The sequence below is a fragment of the Nannospalax galili genome, unplaced genomic scaffold (genome assembly GCF_000622305.1).
Source record: "Nannospalax galili isolate Female #2095 unplaced genomic scaffold, S.galili_v1.0 scaffold553, whole genome shotgun sequence".
In the NCBI taxonomy this organism is placed as follows: Eukaryota; Metazoa; Chordata; class Mammalia; order Rodentia; family Spalacidae; genus Nannospalax; species Nannospalax galili.
The window spans coordinates 5900435-5918114 of NW_008336313.1; the positions used below are offsets into that span (position 1 = coordinate 5900435).

At 37.6% G+C, this 17680-nt stretch overlaps 2 protein-coding genes across 5 annotated transcripts in view; one reads left to right on the forward strand and one right to left on the reverse strand.

Annotated features, from left to right (window-relative positions):
• Positions 1 to 4173, forward strand: part of Itgb3bp (integrin subunit beta 3 binding protein) — a 61261-nt gene extending 57088 nt beyond the window's left edge. Inside the window, exon 8 of the mRNA XM_008831077.2 lies at positions 3405 to 4173. Within this exon, the coding sequence (XP_008829299.1) occupies positions 3405 to 3412 (8 nt within the window). The 3' untranslated portion in view covers positions 3413 to 4173. The remainder of the gene's footprint in view (positions 1 to 3404) is intronic.
• A 146-nt stretch (positions 4174 to 4319) lies between these two features.
• The window catches only part of Alg6 (ALG6 alpha-1,3-glucosyltransferase), a 75558-nt gene continuing 62197 nt past the window's right edge, over positions 4320 to 17680 (reverse strand). For all 4 annotated transcript variants that reach the window (XM_029562512.1, XM_029562513.1, XM_029562511.1 and 1 more), the window contains 5 exons: positions 17218 to 17302; positions 14474 to 14544; positions 12255 to 12323; positions 11932 to 12130; positions 4320 to 7141 (listed from right to left, as the gene is read on the reverse strand). In XM_029562512.1, the coding sequence (XP_029418372.1) occupies positions 6944 to 7141; positions 11932 to 12130; positions 12255 to 12323; positions 14474 to 14544; positions 17218 to 17302 (622 nt within the window). In that variant the 3' untranslated portion in view covers positions 4320 to 6943. The remainder of the gene's footprint in view (positions 7142 to 11931; positions 12131 to 12254; positions 12324 to 14473; positions 14545 to 17217; positions 17303 to 17680) is intronic.

Genomic DNA, 17680 nt, shown 5'->3' on the forward strand with positions numbered 1-17680 from the left:
AGTCTTACCTGTGATACAGGGTCCCCAAATATACATATTTCATCATTTCCTTCTCAAAATTGTTCTTCCGCCTTTCTAAGGTTTACACCACCCAACCAGGCTTAAAACTCAGAAGTGATATGATTTAGCAATAGTTTAGATAAGAAGGCTCAAAGAATGTTGAGCTATACTAAATCATGAGTCCAGACTTCATTCTATGTTGTGGCTGGTTTGGAAGGATTTCAACTCCAATGAGGATCAAGCTATCAGCTTGATTAGTAGAGAAACATAATGTCTAACAGGGCAAGTCCATTCGTAGAAGTTAGGGAAAATAACATGGATTATGCCTTAAAGCAGAAGTGGAACCCGCACTGAATCCAAGCTTAAAATTCTGTGTACCATAGTGAACCTGAGAGGAAAGCTCAATCTCTAAATCTGTGAAGACCATAGAAATGTTCCCTGTTCATGTTGCATGTTGGCATGAGAACAGGTAGTCAGTCATTCAGTTTACCACATGAAGTTACAAGCACAAGGGCCCATTGGACTTGAGGTAAGGCAGTAATAGTGAAACTACACATGATAGGAATGGTATATAAAAAAATAATTATTTGTAATATTCATAAAATACAGACCAGTGAAATGTTCTGGATTCTGACCAGACTGTCACACTTTCATGATATGTAGAGCAAGGGAAGTTGATAAGGATTATAAACATTGCTTTCTAGTGTGAGCACCAATAAAGAAAAAGCAATGTGACAGAATTCACAACAGAAATGGATCAACTCAAGATGGGATGGTGAGGTAATTTGTTAGAGATTCAGGATCTTAAAACCAGTTCTGGCCCAGAATGGTTATGAACAACTGTAATCCCAGCACTTGAAAGGCTGAAGTAGATCACAAGGTCAAGGCCAGCCTGGGCTTTATAGCAAATTTGTCTTAAAAAGAGAGGGAAGGAGGGTGGGCAGGAGAGATAGGAGGGAGAAGAAGGAAGGAAACTCGTTCCAGTAATTCCACTCTAGATCATCTTTGTCCAGAGGCCATCTATACCCTAGTAATAGATGCTTTACCAGGTAACTGAGAGTTCTAAAATGGGTTGGGGGGGGGGGTTGTTTTAGTTTTCTGAGATAGATCTCCCTGTAGCCCCAGCTGGCCTTAGAACTCACTATGTAGACCAGGCTGGCCTCAAGGGCTTGATCTCACAGACAGCTGTCTACCTCTGCCTCTGGAGTGCATGCTGGGATTAGTGGCATGCACCAGGCCTGGCTCTCTTTTTTGGGGTGGGGGATTGGTTTTGTTTTGAGGCAGGTTCTTACTATGTAACCCAAGTGGACCTCAGTCCTCCTCCCTCACCTTCCTAAGTGCTGGGATGGCAGGGATGTACTATCATTCCTGGCTCCAAAAACAAGGGTAATTTTGATAGGCTGTATAAATATGCAGATAGAACAACGTTAACACCAGGAAAGCAAGACTAAGGAAAGGCTAGTTCAGAACAACACTGAGAGTCACCAGACTCATCTAATCAGACCTTTTTCATTAGACAGAGATGGGCCAAGAGCAAAGGTTAAAATGGCAGTGTCCAAAGTATGTCTAGAATATGGTTGCCATGACCAATAAACAGTGCTGACTGAGCATTTCTTTCTGTTGGATCCTGGATTTGACCTCAAAGTCTTTCTCAACAGTTCAAAGAAATGGTAAACTGATAAAATTTTCTTGCAGAATATGACATTACTCTAAAAAGGAGGGGGGGAGGTTCAATTTGTATTAAATGTTCAGTACCAGCTCTACAACCTACTTAGTTATATAACCTTAAAGAAAGTACTAAGCTCCCCTAACACTTGTTTATAAAATGGGACCTCCGATAGAACCTTATGAGAATAAATGAAATAGTTTAACTAATATTGCCTGCACAGTAATGTTTTAATCAAAGATAGATAGCTTTTTGTTATAGTATTAACGTCAGTTCTGACAACTGCATCAGTAATCTGCACAGCTATTAGTGAACCCTAAAGTGCTTTATTAAAATCTTCCATAAGAATTAAGAGCAGGCTGAAGAGCTAGCAAAAGTAGATTATCAAGTTTGCAGCCCATCTTCTAAGATGGGGAGTAGCATATGTGTAGGTTTTATAAACAAGCAGATATAAAGGGGTCCACTATGTACTACTGTTTTATTAAAAATCTGTATATGCATATATGTATGTCTGTGGATGTAGGTGCATACGTACCACGGCAAGCATGTAGTGATCAGAGGACAACTTTGGGTGTCAGTCTTTGGCCATAAGACAGAGTCTTATTCACCACTCCATATACCAAGCTAGCTGGCCTGCATGTTTACAGTGATTTCTCCTGTCTCTGCCTCCCATCTAGGAGTGCTGAGATTACAGACATGCACTACCACTACTAGCTGTATGTGAGTTGTAGAAATCCAAACTCAGGTCTTCACTTATGTGGCAAGTACTTTCCTCACTGTGCTATCTTCCCAGCCCACTACTGTGCACTTCTAACTGCTGATGTAAACAAGTAGGAGCAAGAGTCACATGCTCGTGGGACTGTGCCATCAGTTGCCAGTGTCCTTCCTCACATAATACTGAAGTCAAATAAGAGCCTCTGTCACCACTAGGAGTCCCCAGTGGGACACACTGATAGGAATCTGTCCTAGTAAACTTTTTTCCCTTTGGCAGCTATTGGAGGAAACGCCTGCTGGAAGCCCCCTTAAGGCACATTTTAAAAGACACATAAATTCAGTAGGTCATGTTAGAATTTCAAAATTGTCTTAAAAGTATTTCATGGGGCTGGAGAGATGGCTCAGGGGTTAAGAGCACTGACTGCTCTTGCAGAGGACCTGGGTTCGATTCCCAGCACCCACATGGTGGCTACAAACCGTCCTTAACTCCAGTTCCAGGGGAATCCGAAGCCCTCTTCTGACCTCCGCGGCATTGCATGACATGGGTGCACTTGCATACATGCAGGCAATACACTCACACACATAAAGTAAAAATATTAAAAAAAAATTCAAACAAACAAAAAAAAGCCAGGTGTGGTGGCGCACTCCTTTAATCCCAGTACTTGGGAGGCAGAGGCAGGCGGATCTCTGTGAGTTCAAGGCCAGCCTGGTCTACATAGCAAGTTCCAGGTCAGCTGGGGCTACAGGGAGACCGTGTCTCAAAAAGACCAAAAAAAAAAAAAGTATTTCACGTATCTTCACACAGGTGAAGAGTGCTGTCAGAATAGCCATACTGTATATGAGAGTTAATCTTGATCAGAGGACTCAAAAATAAGCAAATGGAAGGTTACCAGTGTCTAAATAAACTAGGTACCAAATTACAGGGAAGTGGGTATTTAAGTCATTTCTTAAGTGATATATGAGATATATGTTAATTTGGAAACTAATTTGTGATGATGTAACAATTACCTTCTGTATCCTACAGGCACTTAGAAGAAATGCACCCACCATGAACACAACTTCTGCATCTGCCTGATCGTATTTAAAGGAACCAAAGAAATGTGTGTAATTAATCTGCCCAGCAAATACCAATCCGTAGCACTAAGCAGGTGCAAGTCTAGATAAAGTTTCTTGCAGCTAATTTAAACTTTCTACACACACCAGTAGATAATCTCAATGTAAATAATATAGTTCTTCTTGATCCTTTAATGTGAGCCAGGGTGCACAGCAGTCTTGACTTATATTCTCTATTGTATACATTTCTATATACTTTTAGCATTTGTGGATAGAATTACGGCTCTGCCTTTGTAGAGTTACATGCTTTCCTAGAACTCACAATAAACCGAATGGCTGGCTAGTAAACCAGGTACCAGCTTTCCCACTCAAAAGCTGTTTATTAATTTATCTCAGGGATGACCACTATTATACTCTAGGGACTTTCTATGTTATATAGAAAAATATTTTGAGAATTTTAAGGTTTCATACATTTTTTAAATTATGAAATGCATTTTAAATATCAGATTGCATTTTCAGTACAGACATTTATATGCGAAGTTGTTTAAACTCAAGACTTCAGTGACTTTAAAGAAAAAACATTATTATGGAGCATGTGATCCCATTCAGATTGTTTGGAAACATTAGCTTAAATTTCCATGGTTCTGTGCTATTTGTGTCACCATCTATTTTGTTATCAAGATAAAGAGGGAAGGGGAATTATAGAATATGCCACATCTTGATAGCAGTTTCTAAAACCCCTAAACTCGACCATTTCTGCAAGGAAAGGAATGCTGTTCTTCTACTTGCCTCAAGTAGAAGAAGCATAGGTACTAACAATCCAATCAACTATTCAACACAATTGCCTTTACTGAGTTTACTGTTTAAATGAGGCTTTTTAATATAATCTGTGGGCTCAGCATACCTTGTTGGACAATTATCCTAGTAGAATATTCTCAAAATATACTAAAATGGATTGTTGAAAACTAATCCTAGGACACAAGCCAAAACATTTCACAAAGTAATCTACATTATTTAGAAAACAAGGGGTTAATGAATAGATTGGTTTCCTATGTAATCCAAGTCATGTAGGTATGTGCTTAATGCTGTTACTGTGTGTTTGACCTCTTGATATACTGAGCACTTGCCTTGCGGAACAGCTGGGTCTGCTAAGAATCATTTCCCACTTCTCTTCACCGTAGATCAGATGACTCTCGCTTTATCACTCTTGGAGGCCACATGAAGGACAAAGCAGAAAGATCCACACACAAAACTAATGTTTATATGGGGGGAAGGGTGCAGGGCATATACTTGGCCCAGATCATCTGATGAACATAACAGAAGAGAGACAATTGAGACTTGAAACCATTGTGCTGCTCCAGCCATTATTTAGCCTCAACCTATCCATCTCTTGCTCTCTTTTTATGGACAGAGAGGATTCTCTCGCTGCTTTGACTTTTGTAAATGTTTTGCTCACTTAGTTGTGGTTTATCATTTGGACAGAATGCTACATCGGGGATTTTTCTCCCCTCCCTGGGGCCTCAAGAGAAAATGACTTCTGTATGCTTCACATATGATACATAAATCGAGCCCTATTTTCTTCATTGCTTTAAGAAGCAAACCCAAGTATATTAGCAATGGAGAATACTGCATTTTTCAAAATGCCTCTTCCCTCTAAAATGTAGCAGAAAATAACATAGGACTGTTCAGTTTTTGACAGATAAGAAAATGAGAAGTCTGTCCTTAATATTTTTGTATTACCTAAGTATCTGTTAAAATATCCCTTCCTGAGATGAGCTGAGGGAAATGCTTCGGAATTTCATTGCTGGAGTTTTTATAGTATTTTGGAACCTATCTGCTTCAAGCTTAAAGTACATTTTTTGTTGTTGTTGTTTATATCTAATTTTTGTTTTTTGAGATAAGGTTTCATGTAGCCTAGGTTGGCCTTGAGCTTACTAGGTAGTCTAGGTTGGCCTCAAATCCCTCCTTGTCCTACCAAGGGCTGAGATTACAAATGTGTGCCACCAGGCCAGCCCAAAGTACATTCTTAAACTGTTTTCTAATGGAAATGAGAGGTACTTGGCTTATATTGCTTCCTGTAAGTCTCCTTAAAAGCTATAATGTAACTCAGTATGATTACATCATCTGAAAAATGTGTTTTATTGAAAGAATTTACTTATATAAGGAAAATGAATGTGTTATTAATGTTTAATACTTTTATTTTCTTCAAATAATAATGTTGATCTACTGAATTTCTTGTAAATTAGAACTTCAGTAATTAAAATCAACATTCTCTAATAAACTCAAGTATATTATTATTAAGAAAACATTTTTAAATAAAGCTAAGCCAGTAAGCCAAGATGCTGTCATCTGGGCCCAGTGGTTACAGATAGAGACCATGGGCAGTGGTGTTCCTGCTGACTCGGCAGCGATCAAGGCTGCTTACTTTTCTGTGCTGACCTGCCCTTTGAGTCTTTATGCACATGAAGTCACTTCATTTATCACGCTGAGAAATACATACCTTCTTGCATCAGCCTGTGGCTAGCCAGGTCCACAACCAAATTTTCTTTGTGTCTAGGTGGCTTAGCTTTTACCATTTTAGAATATGTCATTTAATGACTTATCAGGGACTAAAGAAACAGCTTTATATGAGAAACTATAAAATATGTGGTTTTTTTTTTTTTAAACCAATTGACTACTATAGTAAAGATGGGTTCCTGCTAATTGGAAGTGATAACCATATCAATAGGACAAAGCAAACAGGAAGCATGATGTGAAGAAATGTTTGTGCCACTGGAAACCTTAAACCAGATCATAACAAAAGAAGATGAAATCCTTCATAAGGCAGTTTGACTTAGAATGATTCTGGACTAATGCTCATGAGTAACTAAAAAGACTTCAGGCTATGTATTTAAGAAAGTCCCTTTTAAAAATGCAATCAAGTAATCCTGTATTCTTAGAATATTATAACAAACTTAATTCCCTGAGATATAACTTCTAAACAAGGAAATGCATGCTAAAGTACAAAGAAAAAGGAACTTAATTCTTCTAAGAAGCTCACTCTATTTTGCAGTTTTTTTCAAAAAATCGTAATTTATAGAGTATATTCCCTGAGTAAATACTGGTACTAAGGACATTTTTCTCTCTCCTTTTTGTTGAGACAGGGTCTCAGGTAGCCCAGGCTAGCCTCAAACTTACTATGTAGCTGATGATGACCTTGACCTTGAACTCCAGGTCCTCTGCTTTTACCTCCCAAGTACTGGGATTACAGGCCTGAGTTACCACACACAACTAGGACATTTTTCTCTTATTTTAAGACTTAAATATATGTGAACATTACCAAAATTACAGTGTACTTTAACCAAGTAATACTTTAGAAAATAAAAGCCTCCATTGGCCTTTGCTCTCCATATACATTTATTTTATGTAAATAACCATGCCTTTTCACCATGTTCTTCTCTATAACTCCATGATTTGAAAAATGATTTCATTTATACATAACAAAAAGATTGGATTTATTTGGGAATATAGCTACTTGATTTTTTTCCGATTTCTTCCGTTTTTGGACTCCCACATGATTATAATGTTAAAGTATACCAAGAAGAACAGGAAGTTCATACAGGACACAAAACAAACCAATACAGAGAATAAGTCAGGTAATTTCTCAGGCGGATCCAGTGTGACAGTCAAAATCGTCAGAAGGACCATGGTGATTACCGAAGAAAAAAACTGTAAAGGAAAACGGTATTGAAGGTGAAATTGAAATGTACTGGTAACATTGACTTGTAGTTATTAAATGAGCAGAACTGAAGATAAGAGTTGGAGGGCAGTGCCCAAACTGTTCTACACACAGAGATCAACTTTAGCTTTAATGTTAGGATTATCTGACAGATTTTTTTTTTTAACTTCCATGTATAGGCCATACCCTAGACAAATTAAGAATTTAAGGGAAGGCCTTAAATGTGAATACCTATTGTTAAACTCTCTAAAAACTTCTACATGAAGCTAAGCCTAAGAACATTTTATCATGGGGGTGGGTAAGGTGTATGTGTGCCATGGTATGCACATGGAGGTCAATTTGCCAGTCAGTTTTCTCCTTCCACCATGTGGGTCCTGGGGGGTCAAACTTAGGTCACTGTGTTTGATGACAAGCGCGTTTACCTGCTGAGCCATCTCAGTGGCCTGAGAACCTGTTTTTTTGTTTTTAAGATTTTATTTATGCACATAGGTGTTTTGCCTACATGTATAAAGTGCACCACATGTGTGCCTGGTGCCCACGGAGGCTAGAAGAGGGCATCAACCAATCCTCTGGAATCAGAGTTAAGGATGGGTTAAGTGCCATGTGGGTGCTGGGAACCAAACTGGAGTCCTGCAAGAGCAGCCAGCATTCTTAACCACTGAGCCATCTTATCAGCCAAACTTTTATCTTTTTAATTCAATGGGTACTATACTTTTTTGCATATATATGGTGTGTACATGTGTGTGTACAGGCAAGTCAGAACCCAAGGCTGAAGTCAGTTGTTTTCCTTGATTGTTCTCCAGGATCTTTTGCAGAACCTCAAGCTCGCCACTTCAGACAGCTGTCTAGCCAGCTTCCTTGAGGCATTCCCAGTGTCTGCCTCATACATACTGAGAGGCTACCATCTCCCCAGCCTAGCATACAATTTTCAATAACTATAATAAGACCATTATAAAGGATGCTTCATATTTCAAATAAATATAGCATATATCCTACATGGTCTTGTCTTTCATGGTCTCACACTAAATTAATCTGATTCCAGATTCATAAATTTAGTATTGGTATATAAGGACATTGTAGGGTTACAATGGACCTTTACTGTCCCAAATAATGCCACATAAAACACCAAGCCTTCATCTTTCAATGAGTATGGCTTTTATCCTTGTCTGATATGTGTCCTGGGCTGTTTAACTCTTTGCACTCCCAAATATTTGAGTTGCCAGTTCAAACATGCCATTACACGTTTTTAGGCATAATTCTAGAAGTTGCTTAATTATATCTCTTTAATTTTTTTCATTTTACGAAGGCAGACTTACACTCTTAGACATCTGTAAAAAGTTTGCTTTAATCCTGTAGTTAAATACAAAGAATGACTTTAAGACACTGATTTTCCTTAGTTGCTTGTATAGTTATCAAGGATTCAATAGAAATTTTTAACAGTAATACACCATTAAAATACAGAAATAACTTCCAAAGTGTCTACTTTGAGGTCAGTATTCTCATCTGTATATACTTTTCAGCTTATTAGTTTGAATAGAAAATTGTCCACTAAGTCACACAACTCATGGTTTTAGGTACAAAGATTTTCAAAGTAACAGCATTAAAGATTTTCCTGCCTCCTTTTTTTTTTCTTTCTTCCTTGAAGGAAACTTCAACTTTCTAACACCTCTGGAGGAGATTGATTTTGTGGAAAAAAAAAAAATTACTTCACAGAAAGTGGTGCTAAAGTTTATACATGATATAAACACTTTGCTTCATTCATGAACCTATATAACTGATTGATAATATTCTTGAATTTCATTCTCTTAAGAAAGACTTTAACCTGCAGAATTCTCTAGCATCAGACCATTGGACATGGATGCACTTAACCACTCCCAGTTGAATAGTGAAGTCTGTTTAGAAACTTTTGGATCTGGTGATTTACACTAAAATTGAGAGCTCTAAAACTGAACAAGGAATACCAAAAACTGAAGTAAAAACCTATTTAGAAAATTCTGAATGTGTCTAAGATAGGCTTCTGATATCCATGATGATAACCACCAGTTCTGATATAGAAGCTCTCATCTGAGACCACACCATGAGCCAGCCCTCTGGCTTTGGAAGTTCTGCAGTGTTCTAGAATGTTGGACACTGAAGGCAATGTGGCACTCCTGGTTTCTGTTCATTCTGCTTGGTTTTTCTGCATGAAATGCATTGTGAAATGTAATGTGTTAACATTTTTTTATTTAGTTCATTTTTTTCCCCTCTTGAACACATGAATGTGTCTTCATTTCTAACTTGAAAAGTACCAGTCCTATTGCCAGCCTGAAAGGTGCTGGCTGCTACTGTCAGGAATAAATGCCTTTCAAATTTGCTTTTCTTTTCTGATTCCACTCATGAGCTTCCTCCACAACACCAGGAATCATCATAACACATTCAATATCTAACCACTTCTAACCTCTTCCTCTGCCACGGCAGCCCATGGCACCATTGTCTTTTTATGGATTCCAGTATCCTCCACGTAGCTGCCATAGTGAGCTTTTGAAAATAAGTCATGTGCCTGTCTAGACTTAGCACACATAAAATAAAAATAAATAAAATATTAAAAAAGAAAAACGCAAATTTAAATGTAATGAGATACCACTTCACAGTTAACAAAACTGCTATAATTAAAAGACAGCAACTAATGCTGTCAAGGACTTGGAAACAAGAATCTTCACACATTTTTCATGGAATATGGAATCAGGATTTACTATGGAAAACAGGCAATTTCTGAAAATATTAAGCACTGAATTACCATAAGATCCAGAAATTCTATTCCAAGGTATGTATTTAAGGGTAATGAACACATGTGCATTCAATATTTTGTACACAGGGGGTTGGAGAGATGGTTCAGTAGTTAGGTTCCCAATATCCACATAGAAACTAACAACTGTAACTCCTGTTCCATGGAATCCAAGGGCACCATGGCAACACACATACATGCAGGCAAGACATTTATACATATGATATAAAATAATTTTTAAGTGTATTTTGTATACAGATATTCCTAACAGTATATTCATTAATAGCCAAAACCAATCTAATGTCCATTAACTAATGGGAATGTGGTACACCTATATAATAGAATATAATTTGGCAATAAAATGAAACTTAAATATTGATATATACTATAATATGGATGACTATGCTATGGAAAACCACATTTTATGATTCTGTGTTATAGACTCAACTGTGCCCTACCTCAAAATTTACATGTTGAGGGTTGGCTAGATGACTAAAGGTGCTTGCACCCAAGTTGCCCTCTGCCCTTTGTATGTATACCATGGCCATGCATGCACACATGCACGCACGCATACACACAAACACACACATACACACACACACACACATACAAGATACATATATATGTGTTTATTAAAAAAATCCATTTGTTGAAGCCTGAACCCTAATGTGACTGTATTTGGATACTGGCTTTTAAAAAGACAATTATGACTGAGATCCTAAGACTGAATGTCATAATCCAGTAATACTAGTATCTTTGTAATAAAAGGAGATACCAGAGATAATCTCCCCCTTTGCATACAAAGTAGAGACCACAAAGCAAGAAGGTAAAAATCAAAGGGTGTGGTAGGGCACCCTTTTTATCCCAGCACTCAGGAGGCAGAGGCAGGCAGATCTCTATGAGTTTGAGGCCAGCTAGAGCTATATAGTAAGACCTTGTCTCAAAAAGCAAACAAAAAAGATGGTAGCTAATCTATAAACCAGGAGCAGCAGCTTCACCTAAACCAACCTTGATGGTGCCTCAATCTTGGGTCTCCAGCCCCCAGAAATAAACTGAGGAAATAAATTTCTGTTGTTTAAGCCATCCTGTCTGTGCATTTTGTTACAGCAGCGTGAGCTGACCATGACTTGTACTTATATGCAATATCCAGAACAGGCAAATCTATAGAGACGAAAAGCAGATTGGGGTTGTCCAAGGCTAGGGCTAGAAAGGAAGGTATAATAAGGATTGAGAACTAATGGTGGGAATTTTCTTTTGGGAGGGTGATGAAAATAATCTAAAATTAGGTGATGATGATAGTTGTATAAATTTGCATATATTATTAGCACCACTAAAACAGATTATAGGAATAGTATCTCAGAAACCTTTAAAAGGTATCTCAAGCCAGGTGTGGTGGCACAAGGGCTAATACTAGCACTTGAGAATCTAAGCCAAGAGGAACAAAGTTCAAATCCGGTATGGGCTACCTAATGACTTCCAGGTTAACCTGGCTACATAGTGAATGAGACTCTGTATCCTCAACAACAACAAAAAAGTTCATTAATTTGAAAAAATAGTAACACACTAGAAAATATACGCTCAAGAACTGAGCAACAGGGCCATCAAGATGACTGGGTAAAGGCACTAAGGCAAGCCTAACAACCTGTACTTAGTGCCCAAAACCCTCCAAGGTAGAAGGAGAGAACCAACTCCCTGAAATTATCCTCTGACCTACACATGCATGCATGGGCACATGCACACACGCACGCACGCACAATAAAGTTTTTAAAAAAAGGCTGAACTTGGGGGCTGGAGAGATGGCTCGGTGGTTCAGAGCACTGACTGCTCTTGCAGAGGACCCAGGTTCAATTCCTAGCACCCACATGGTGGTTAACAACCATCTGTAGCTCCAGTTCCAGGGAATCTGATGCCTTCATCTGACCTCCACGGGTATTGCATGACACACATGCAGGCAATACACTCATACACATAAAATAAAAATAATAAAAAAAATTTTTAAAAAAAGGCTGAACTTACCAAATAATGTATAATTCTGGGAAGAAACGTAAAACGCGGGAAGCACTTTCTCACAGAAATGGCAAAGGGTCTCAACTGCAATTCCTCTTCAGAAGTCTTTTCAAATATTGGAAAGAAAGTGGTACAAGCTGTACAAAATGCCACCACTGTCACAATGGACGGCATTAGGAGTTCATCCTTTAATAGAAGAGGTAGCATACTGTAAAGGAAAAAAAAATAAAAAATTAAGCATTAATTTAAACTATAGTCACTTTGTAAAAATTTTTAAGTGAACTTATTAAGAGTCATATTGAAAATACTATGTGGAAATTAGTTTGACTCACCTAAATGTTGACACAAGTAAAAACCAAGTTGACATCAAAGGAATTTCATTTAAAACTAAGCAAACTGGTCTAAAATGACAAAGAAAAAGTATTTTAATATTACAGAATATAGTTTCACTCTAGCTTGGAAAATATATAAATATATCCTACCTATATGATTTTTCAGATAGTTTAAAAGAAAAAAAAAACAGTTCTCCATATGGACTACTGACTCATTTTTCTAACAGTCCAAACTAAATCTAAAAGAGATGAAGTGTCAACTACTCATAAGAATTGGACAACTGCTGCTCTGTTAGGACAGGCAAGATTATTGTAAAAATGACAAAAGAACAACAGACATGGATGATAAAGGGGGACAAGTTGATAATAGTCCACCAAAAGAAGAGACGAAAACTGAATAGTAAGAGGTTCCACGAAATGGGCAACAGCAGTAGAATTGGAAACACAGTGGCAATAAATGGAGCCACTGGCTTATCCAGCTGTTTTGGGTCATCTACCAAAGTTTTCCCTGTCCAAAGCCTTATGGATTCCACTGCTCATGGAGAAGGCAGCTAATCCTACTCTTCTCTACCACTTACTGTGTGATGTTGGGCCAATAACTAATCTGTTTTCCTTTTTTTGGGGGGGTGGGGCTCTTTTTAAGACAGGGTCTCTCTGTAGCCCCAATTGGCCTGGAACTCACTATGTAGACCAGACTGGCCTTGAACTTACCGCCTGCCTCTGGAGTGCTGAGATTAAAGGCGTGCACCACCACGCCTGGCATCTGTTTTCTTATGTATAAATGGAAATAATAATATAATACTTTTTACTGTTACGTAGTTGAAAGAACTCTCTACAAGTACCACATACTTGTAACAAAAGTAAGTTTATCTAAGGGTGAAGGCCATTGAATAATTGCTGTTATTACTATTAGTTTTGCTCTCATGTTTAAAAATGCTCCAAAAGGTTTGAGCATTTTCCCCCTTTCTGAGAAAGATGGCTTTTCTCCATGTCAACTGGCATGAGACGTAAGCTTGGGATTGAAAACCACTAAATTAAGAGAATATTCTAGAGGACTTTCCAGCCCATTGCTTCAATACATGCTAAACCAGAATGGATTCATTAGCAAGAGCATAGTTAAGTACTCAATTAATATGGTTTCCTGAGCCTTCTTTCCCATTAAGTCTTTCAATGTGCAGTTACCAAATCCAAACATTAATCAAACTGTATTACACATAGGCACTGCTGTAAAAATAATACAAAGATGAATATAACTCAGCTCTTAACCTCAAGGTATATATGCTAAAATACACTCCCAAGCAGCACAACCCCCTACATCCTCAGAACCTCTCATTCACCCCTTCACCTGTTTAAACCATGCCTGGGCTTGCCATTTCCCTCAGAATCAAAGCAAAGTTTCTAGTATCCCTTTCAAGGTCCTACAAAATTTGTACTGCCAATACTTTTAAGTGGTAAGATTTGACTCAGGTTTGGGCTTCAGGGGATGACATGGGCTCCCAATCTGCAGTGACAGGCAACTACTGAGCTCTAGGCAAGGATGCCTTCCAAATAGGCAGCACAGTGCTTCCAGCCAGAGCTCCATCTAATAAATGTACCGTTTTCCACTCGTAACTGGTCATTCTGTACAGGTATTTTCCACGAGCCTCAGGAGCACGGGATTGGGTATATTGGTAGCAATTAGGACTGACCTAGGGGAGGATGAGGTATTTCAAGGTATTCTAAAGCTAATATGATTTTACTATTAGGATAACCTAATCCCAATTGTCACCCAGTGTTTTTTTTTATAAAGAGCAGAAAAATTTTAATGCTCTTAAAGTAGCTTGGTTAAGGATTGCCAAGAGAGTCTAAAAACCAGCTAAAGGTTGTGAAATGGGGGGGGGGGACAAAAAAAAAAAAAGCCCACAAGGGAAGTAACATGTAAACAACCCCATAGAGGCAAAGGGGACAAACAGGCTCCAAACTAAGGAAAGCCTCTGTGAATGACATGCTTTTTTAGTATGGTGAAAATACAGAGAAATAAGAAGAAGAATATGTCAGTAATAAATTTATCAACTCTTTTGGTTTTAAATACATTTTATCAAGTAAAATAATTCATATATCATTCACAGATATGGCAAAAACACTGGTACGGTTTTATTTTGCATTTAAGTTAACATTTTTATGAACTTACTTGTACATAATAAACATAATAAATGAATACTTCAAAGACTTATACTTACAATGACACCAAGAGAATGGACTTTTCATGCACTTGGAAAGAAAATAAAAAGAATGATAGTGCACAGCTAGCCTTCAAAAGAAAAAAGGAAGGTATGGAATAAGATGTGATAACTTGCAAAATATATCAATGTAATTATAAATCTTAATCAAAATCATTCAAACAAAGTTTGCCTACTACAGTTATTACCTAGAGGTTAAAAAAAAGAAATACAGAATATCCATAATATTAACCAAATTTAAACATGTAAATTAAAAAAAAATTATTGGGCTGGTGAGGGGGATAAGGTACTTGCCACGGAGACTGACAATATGAATTCAATCCCCAAGATCCATATAGTGGAAGGAAGAGAGCTGGCTACTGTGGGTGCTCCCCTGACTCCCCATATAATATAGACCATCTAAATAGTTTTAGTGAGACTCAGTTACTAATAAAACTACTAGATATAGGAGATTTAACAATCATACCCCTACTCTCCCTTAAAGTATGACTAAACTAGTGAAAAAGGATGGGGCCAGTAAGATGGCTCAGCAGGTAACAACCCTTGCTGCCAAGACTGATGATCTCCAGAACCCACTTTGAAAAAAGAGAGAACCAATTCCTTTAAGTTGTCCTCTGATCTCTGTATTCACACCAGGGTACACATATAAGTGCACAGTTACACAGAAAATTTATAAATGTAAAAAATTTATAAATGTAAAAAAGTTAAATATGAAGGACGAAAGGGTCAAAATCTAAAACTGAAAAAACAAACCTATTGCAGCTTTTAAAATGTGTATTCCAATAAAATATATTAAATGTTTTATAAATTCATCTACTCTCTGGAGTTTTAAATAAATTACTTGATCTGTCTATATACATTGATCTAGTTGCTTAAAAAATCCTGACTTACTGTCTGTACACCTAAACATGTCCTCCATCAGTGGATCCTATCTCTGACACTTCTGTTAGACAGTGTCCATCCACTTCTCTCCATTCCCCTTTTAGAGCGAGCTAAGCTACACCTGGCCTAGTCTAGTAACCTAACTGGTAGCACTCTTGCCCCTTACAGTCTACTCTTCAAACAGCTATGTCAGCTCATGTAAGGTCCCAATTTCAATCCTCCACTGACCACCTATTACACTTACAATGTATCTCAACACCTGTGAGATCTGGCTATCTTCCTTTTCTAATTCATGCTATTGTCTCCTTCACTCAGCTTTACCCAAACCACTTCATTCCTACCTCTTTAATCCTTGAAGCAACTCAAATATGTTCCTGTCTTAAGGATTTTTTTTTTTTTAAATCAAGTCAAAGCCCAGGTCTTGTAATTATCTTCTAGTAGGTTATCTCTTGGCTCAATTACTCTGAAAAGGCTCCCCTTACTCATACTAAAGTAATGCCTTCGCTGACACAGTGTGCACACCTGTAGTCCTTGCTGCTCAGGAAACTGAGGGTCATCCAGCTCAAGTTCAGAGACAGGTTGTGCAACACAGACCAGATCCAGTCTCAAAGAATCCCTACTGCATTAGCCCTGGGCTTCTGCGTGCTCCTCCTCCATTTTCTTCACAGCACTCACTCATCATCACTCCCAAATATTTTGTTGATAGATTCTTGTCGTTCTCCTGCCACTAGCATGAAAGGGCCCAAGCGAAAGAGTAGGGCTGTTATCTGTCCTACCCTTGTGTGTCAGCACCTAGAAGTGGACCAGCACATGACAGGGTCCACAGTTAATACTACCTGAATAAGTTACACAGAATTCATTTTGCTGCTATAGAGATATTCATACTATGGGGCCAGGCATGGGAGCACACACTTTTAATCCCAACGTTGAGTTGGGAGGCAGAGGCAGGTGGATCTCTACGAGATGGGGGTCAGCTGGTCCAAATAGGCCAGCAAGGGTTACAGGGAGACTCTATCTCCAACCAAAAATATCATACTATCAGTTACTCAATTGCAGGCTTATTCAACCAAACTTGCTTGAAAAGAAAAGACATTTAAAATAATGGGAAAGGCTTTAAAACTCAGAAATACACAATTATAATTTAAAACAGTATCACAAAACAAAAACAAAGAAAAAAATTATTGTGTAAACCACAGTAGCTTGCTTTAAAATAGAGCAGATAAAATTAGGAAATTGAGAGAAAATGTTTTTCCTAGTTTGAATTTCTAAAAGTAATCATCTCTAACACTGTTACAGTTATCCATTATGATTTATTATTTATGCATGTGTCTATTGTACAAAAATTTTTTGTTTTATATCCATTCCCAGAATGTTCCCTGTTTTCTCCTACCTCAAGCCCTCACTTCTGTCCTGAAATTCTTTTCTGCTATAAAACCATTCCAAATTTTGCCTAGCTTTCAAAATCTGGCTGAAATCCCACTTGCTTAGCAGCTGTCTAGAATCTTCCTCCAAGATATCTCCCTTTCCCATGTCATCATAAGACTTGATTTGGACCTGACAGAACTTAATGCCATCCTAGTGACAGCCTAATTATTTACACATGTTATCACCACTCTTTCCTTCTCTGTGGTCTTTCATTAACCAGAAGAAAACAGAAAGCAGCAGACCCTGAAGTAAACTGAGGGATCCTGATTGCCCAGCCTAGTGCAGCTAAGCACAGAAGGTGCTCAGTGTTCGCCAAATAATGAGTGCCTTATTTTCTAACCCAGGCAATCTTATTCAAAATAAGAAATTACTGATAGTTTTAAAAATGTATCAGTTATAGTAAGAACTAAGTATCTTAAGTAAAATAAGAAACTTACCAGAGTAAATCTGAATACTTTGGAAGAGGGCTGGAGTGTCAATTTTATACATGCAGGAAGCAAGCTCAGAAATGTAAAGCAAAAACTGAAAAGGAATAAAATGTGTGTTCTGTGAGAAATAGAAATCTAGCTTTAAAATTATCTTTTAAAATGGACCACATTATTCATCAAATTTGTTTATTTTTATTTATTAAATTTAAAACTAAATACATTTAAATAAAATCTACACATTGAAATACACATGATTTTGATATAATGCAAAACCAAACAAAATACTAAATATTGCTTAGGTTATTTTAGCATTTAATATCATGTATAGAAAAGACAAAATATATACAATTGTAAATCAGTTACTAAATACTAAAAAATAAAACACAACCAAGCATAAATAATGCTGTATTTTTCACACAAACATTCATAAACTTGATTCCAAGGAGAGGCCTTCTGCCCTTGACTTCATAAA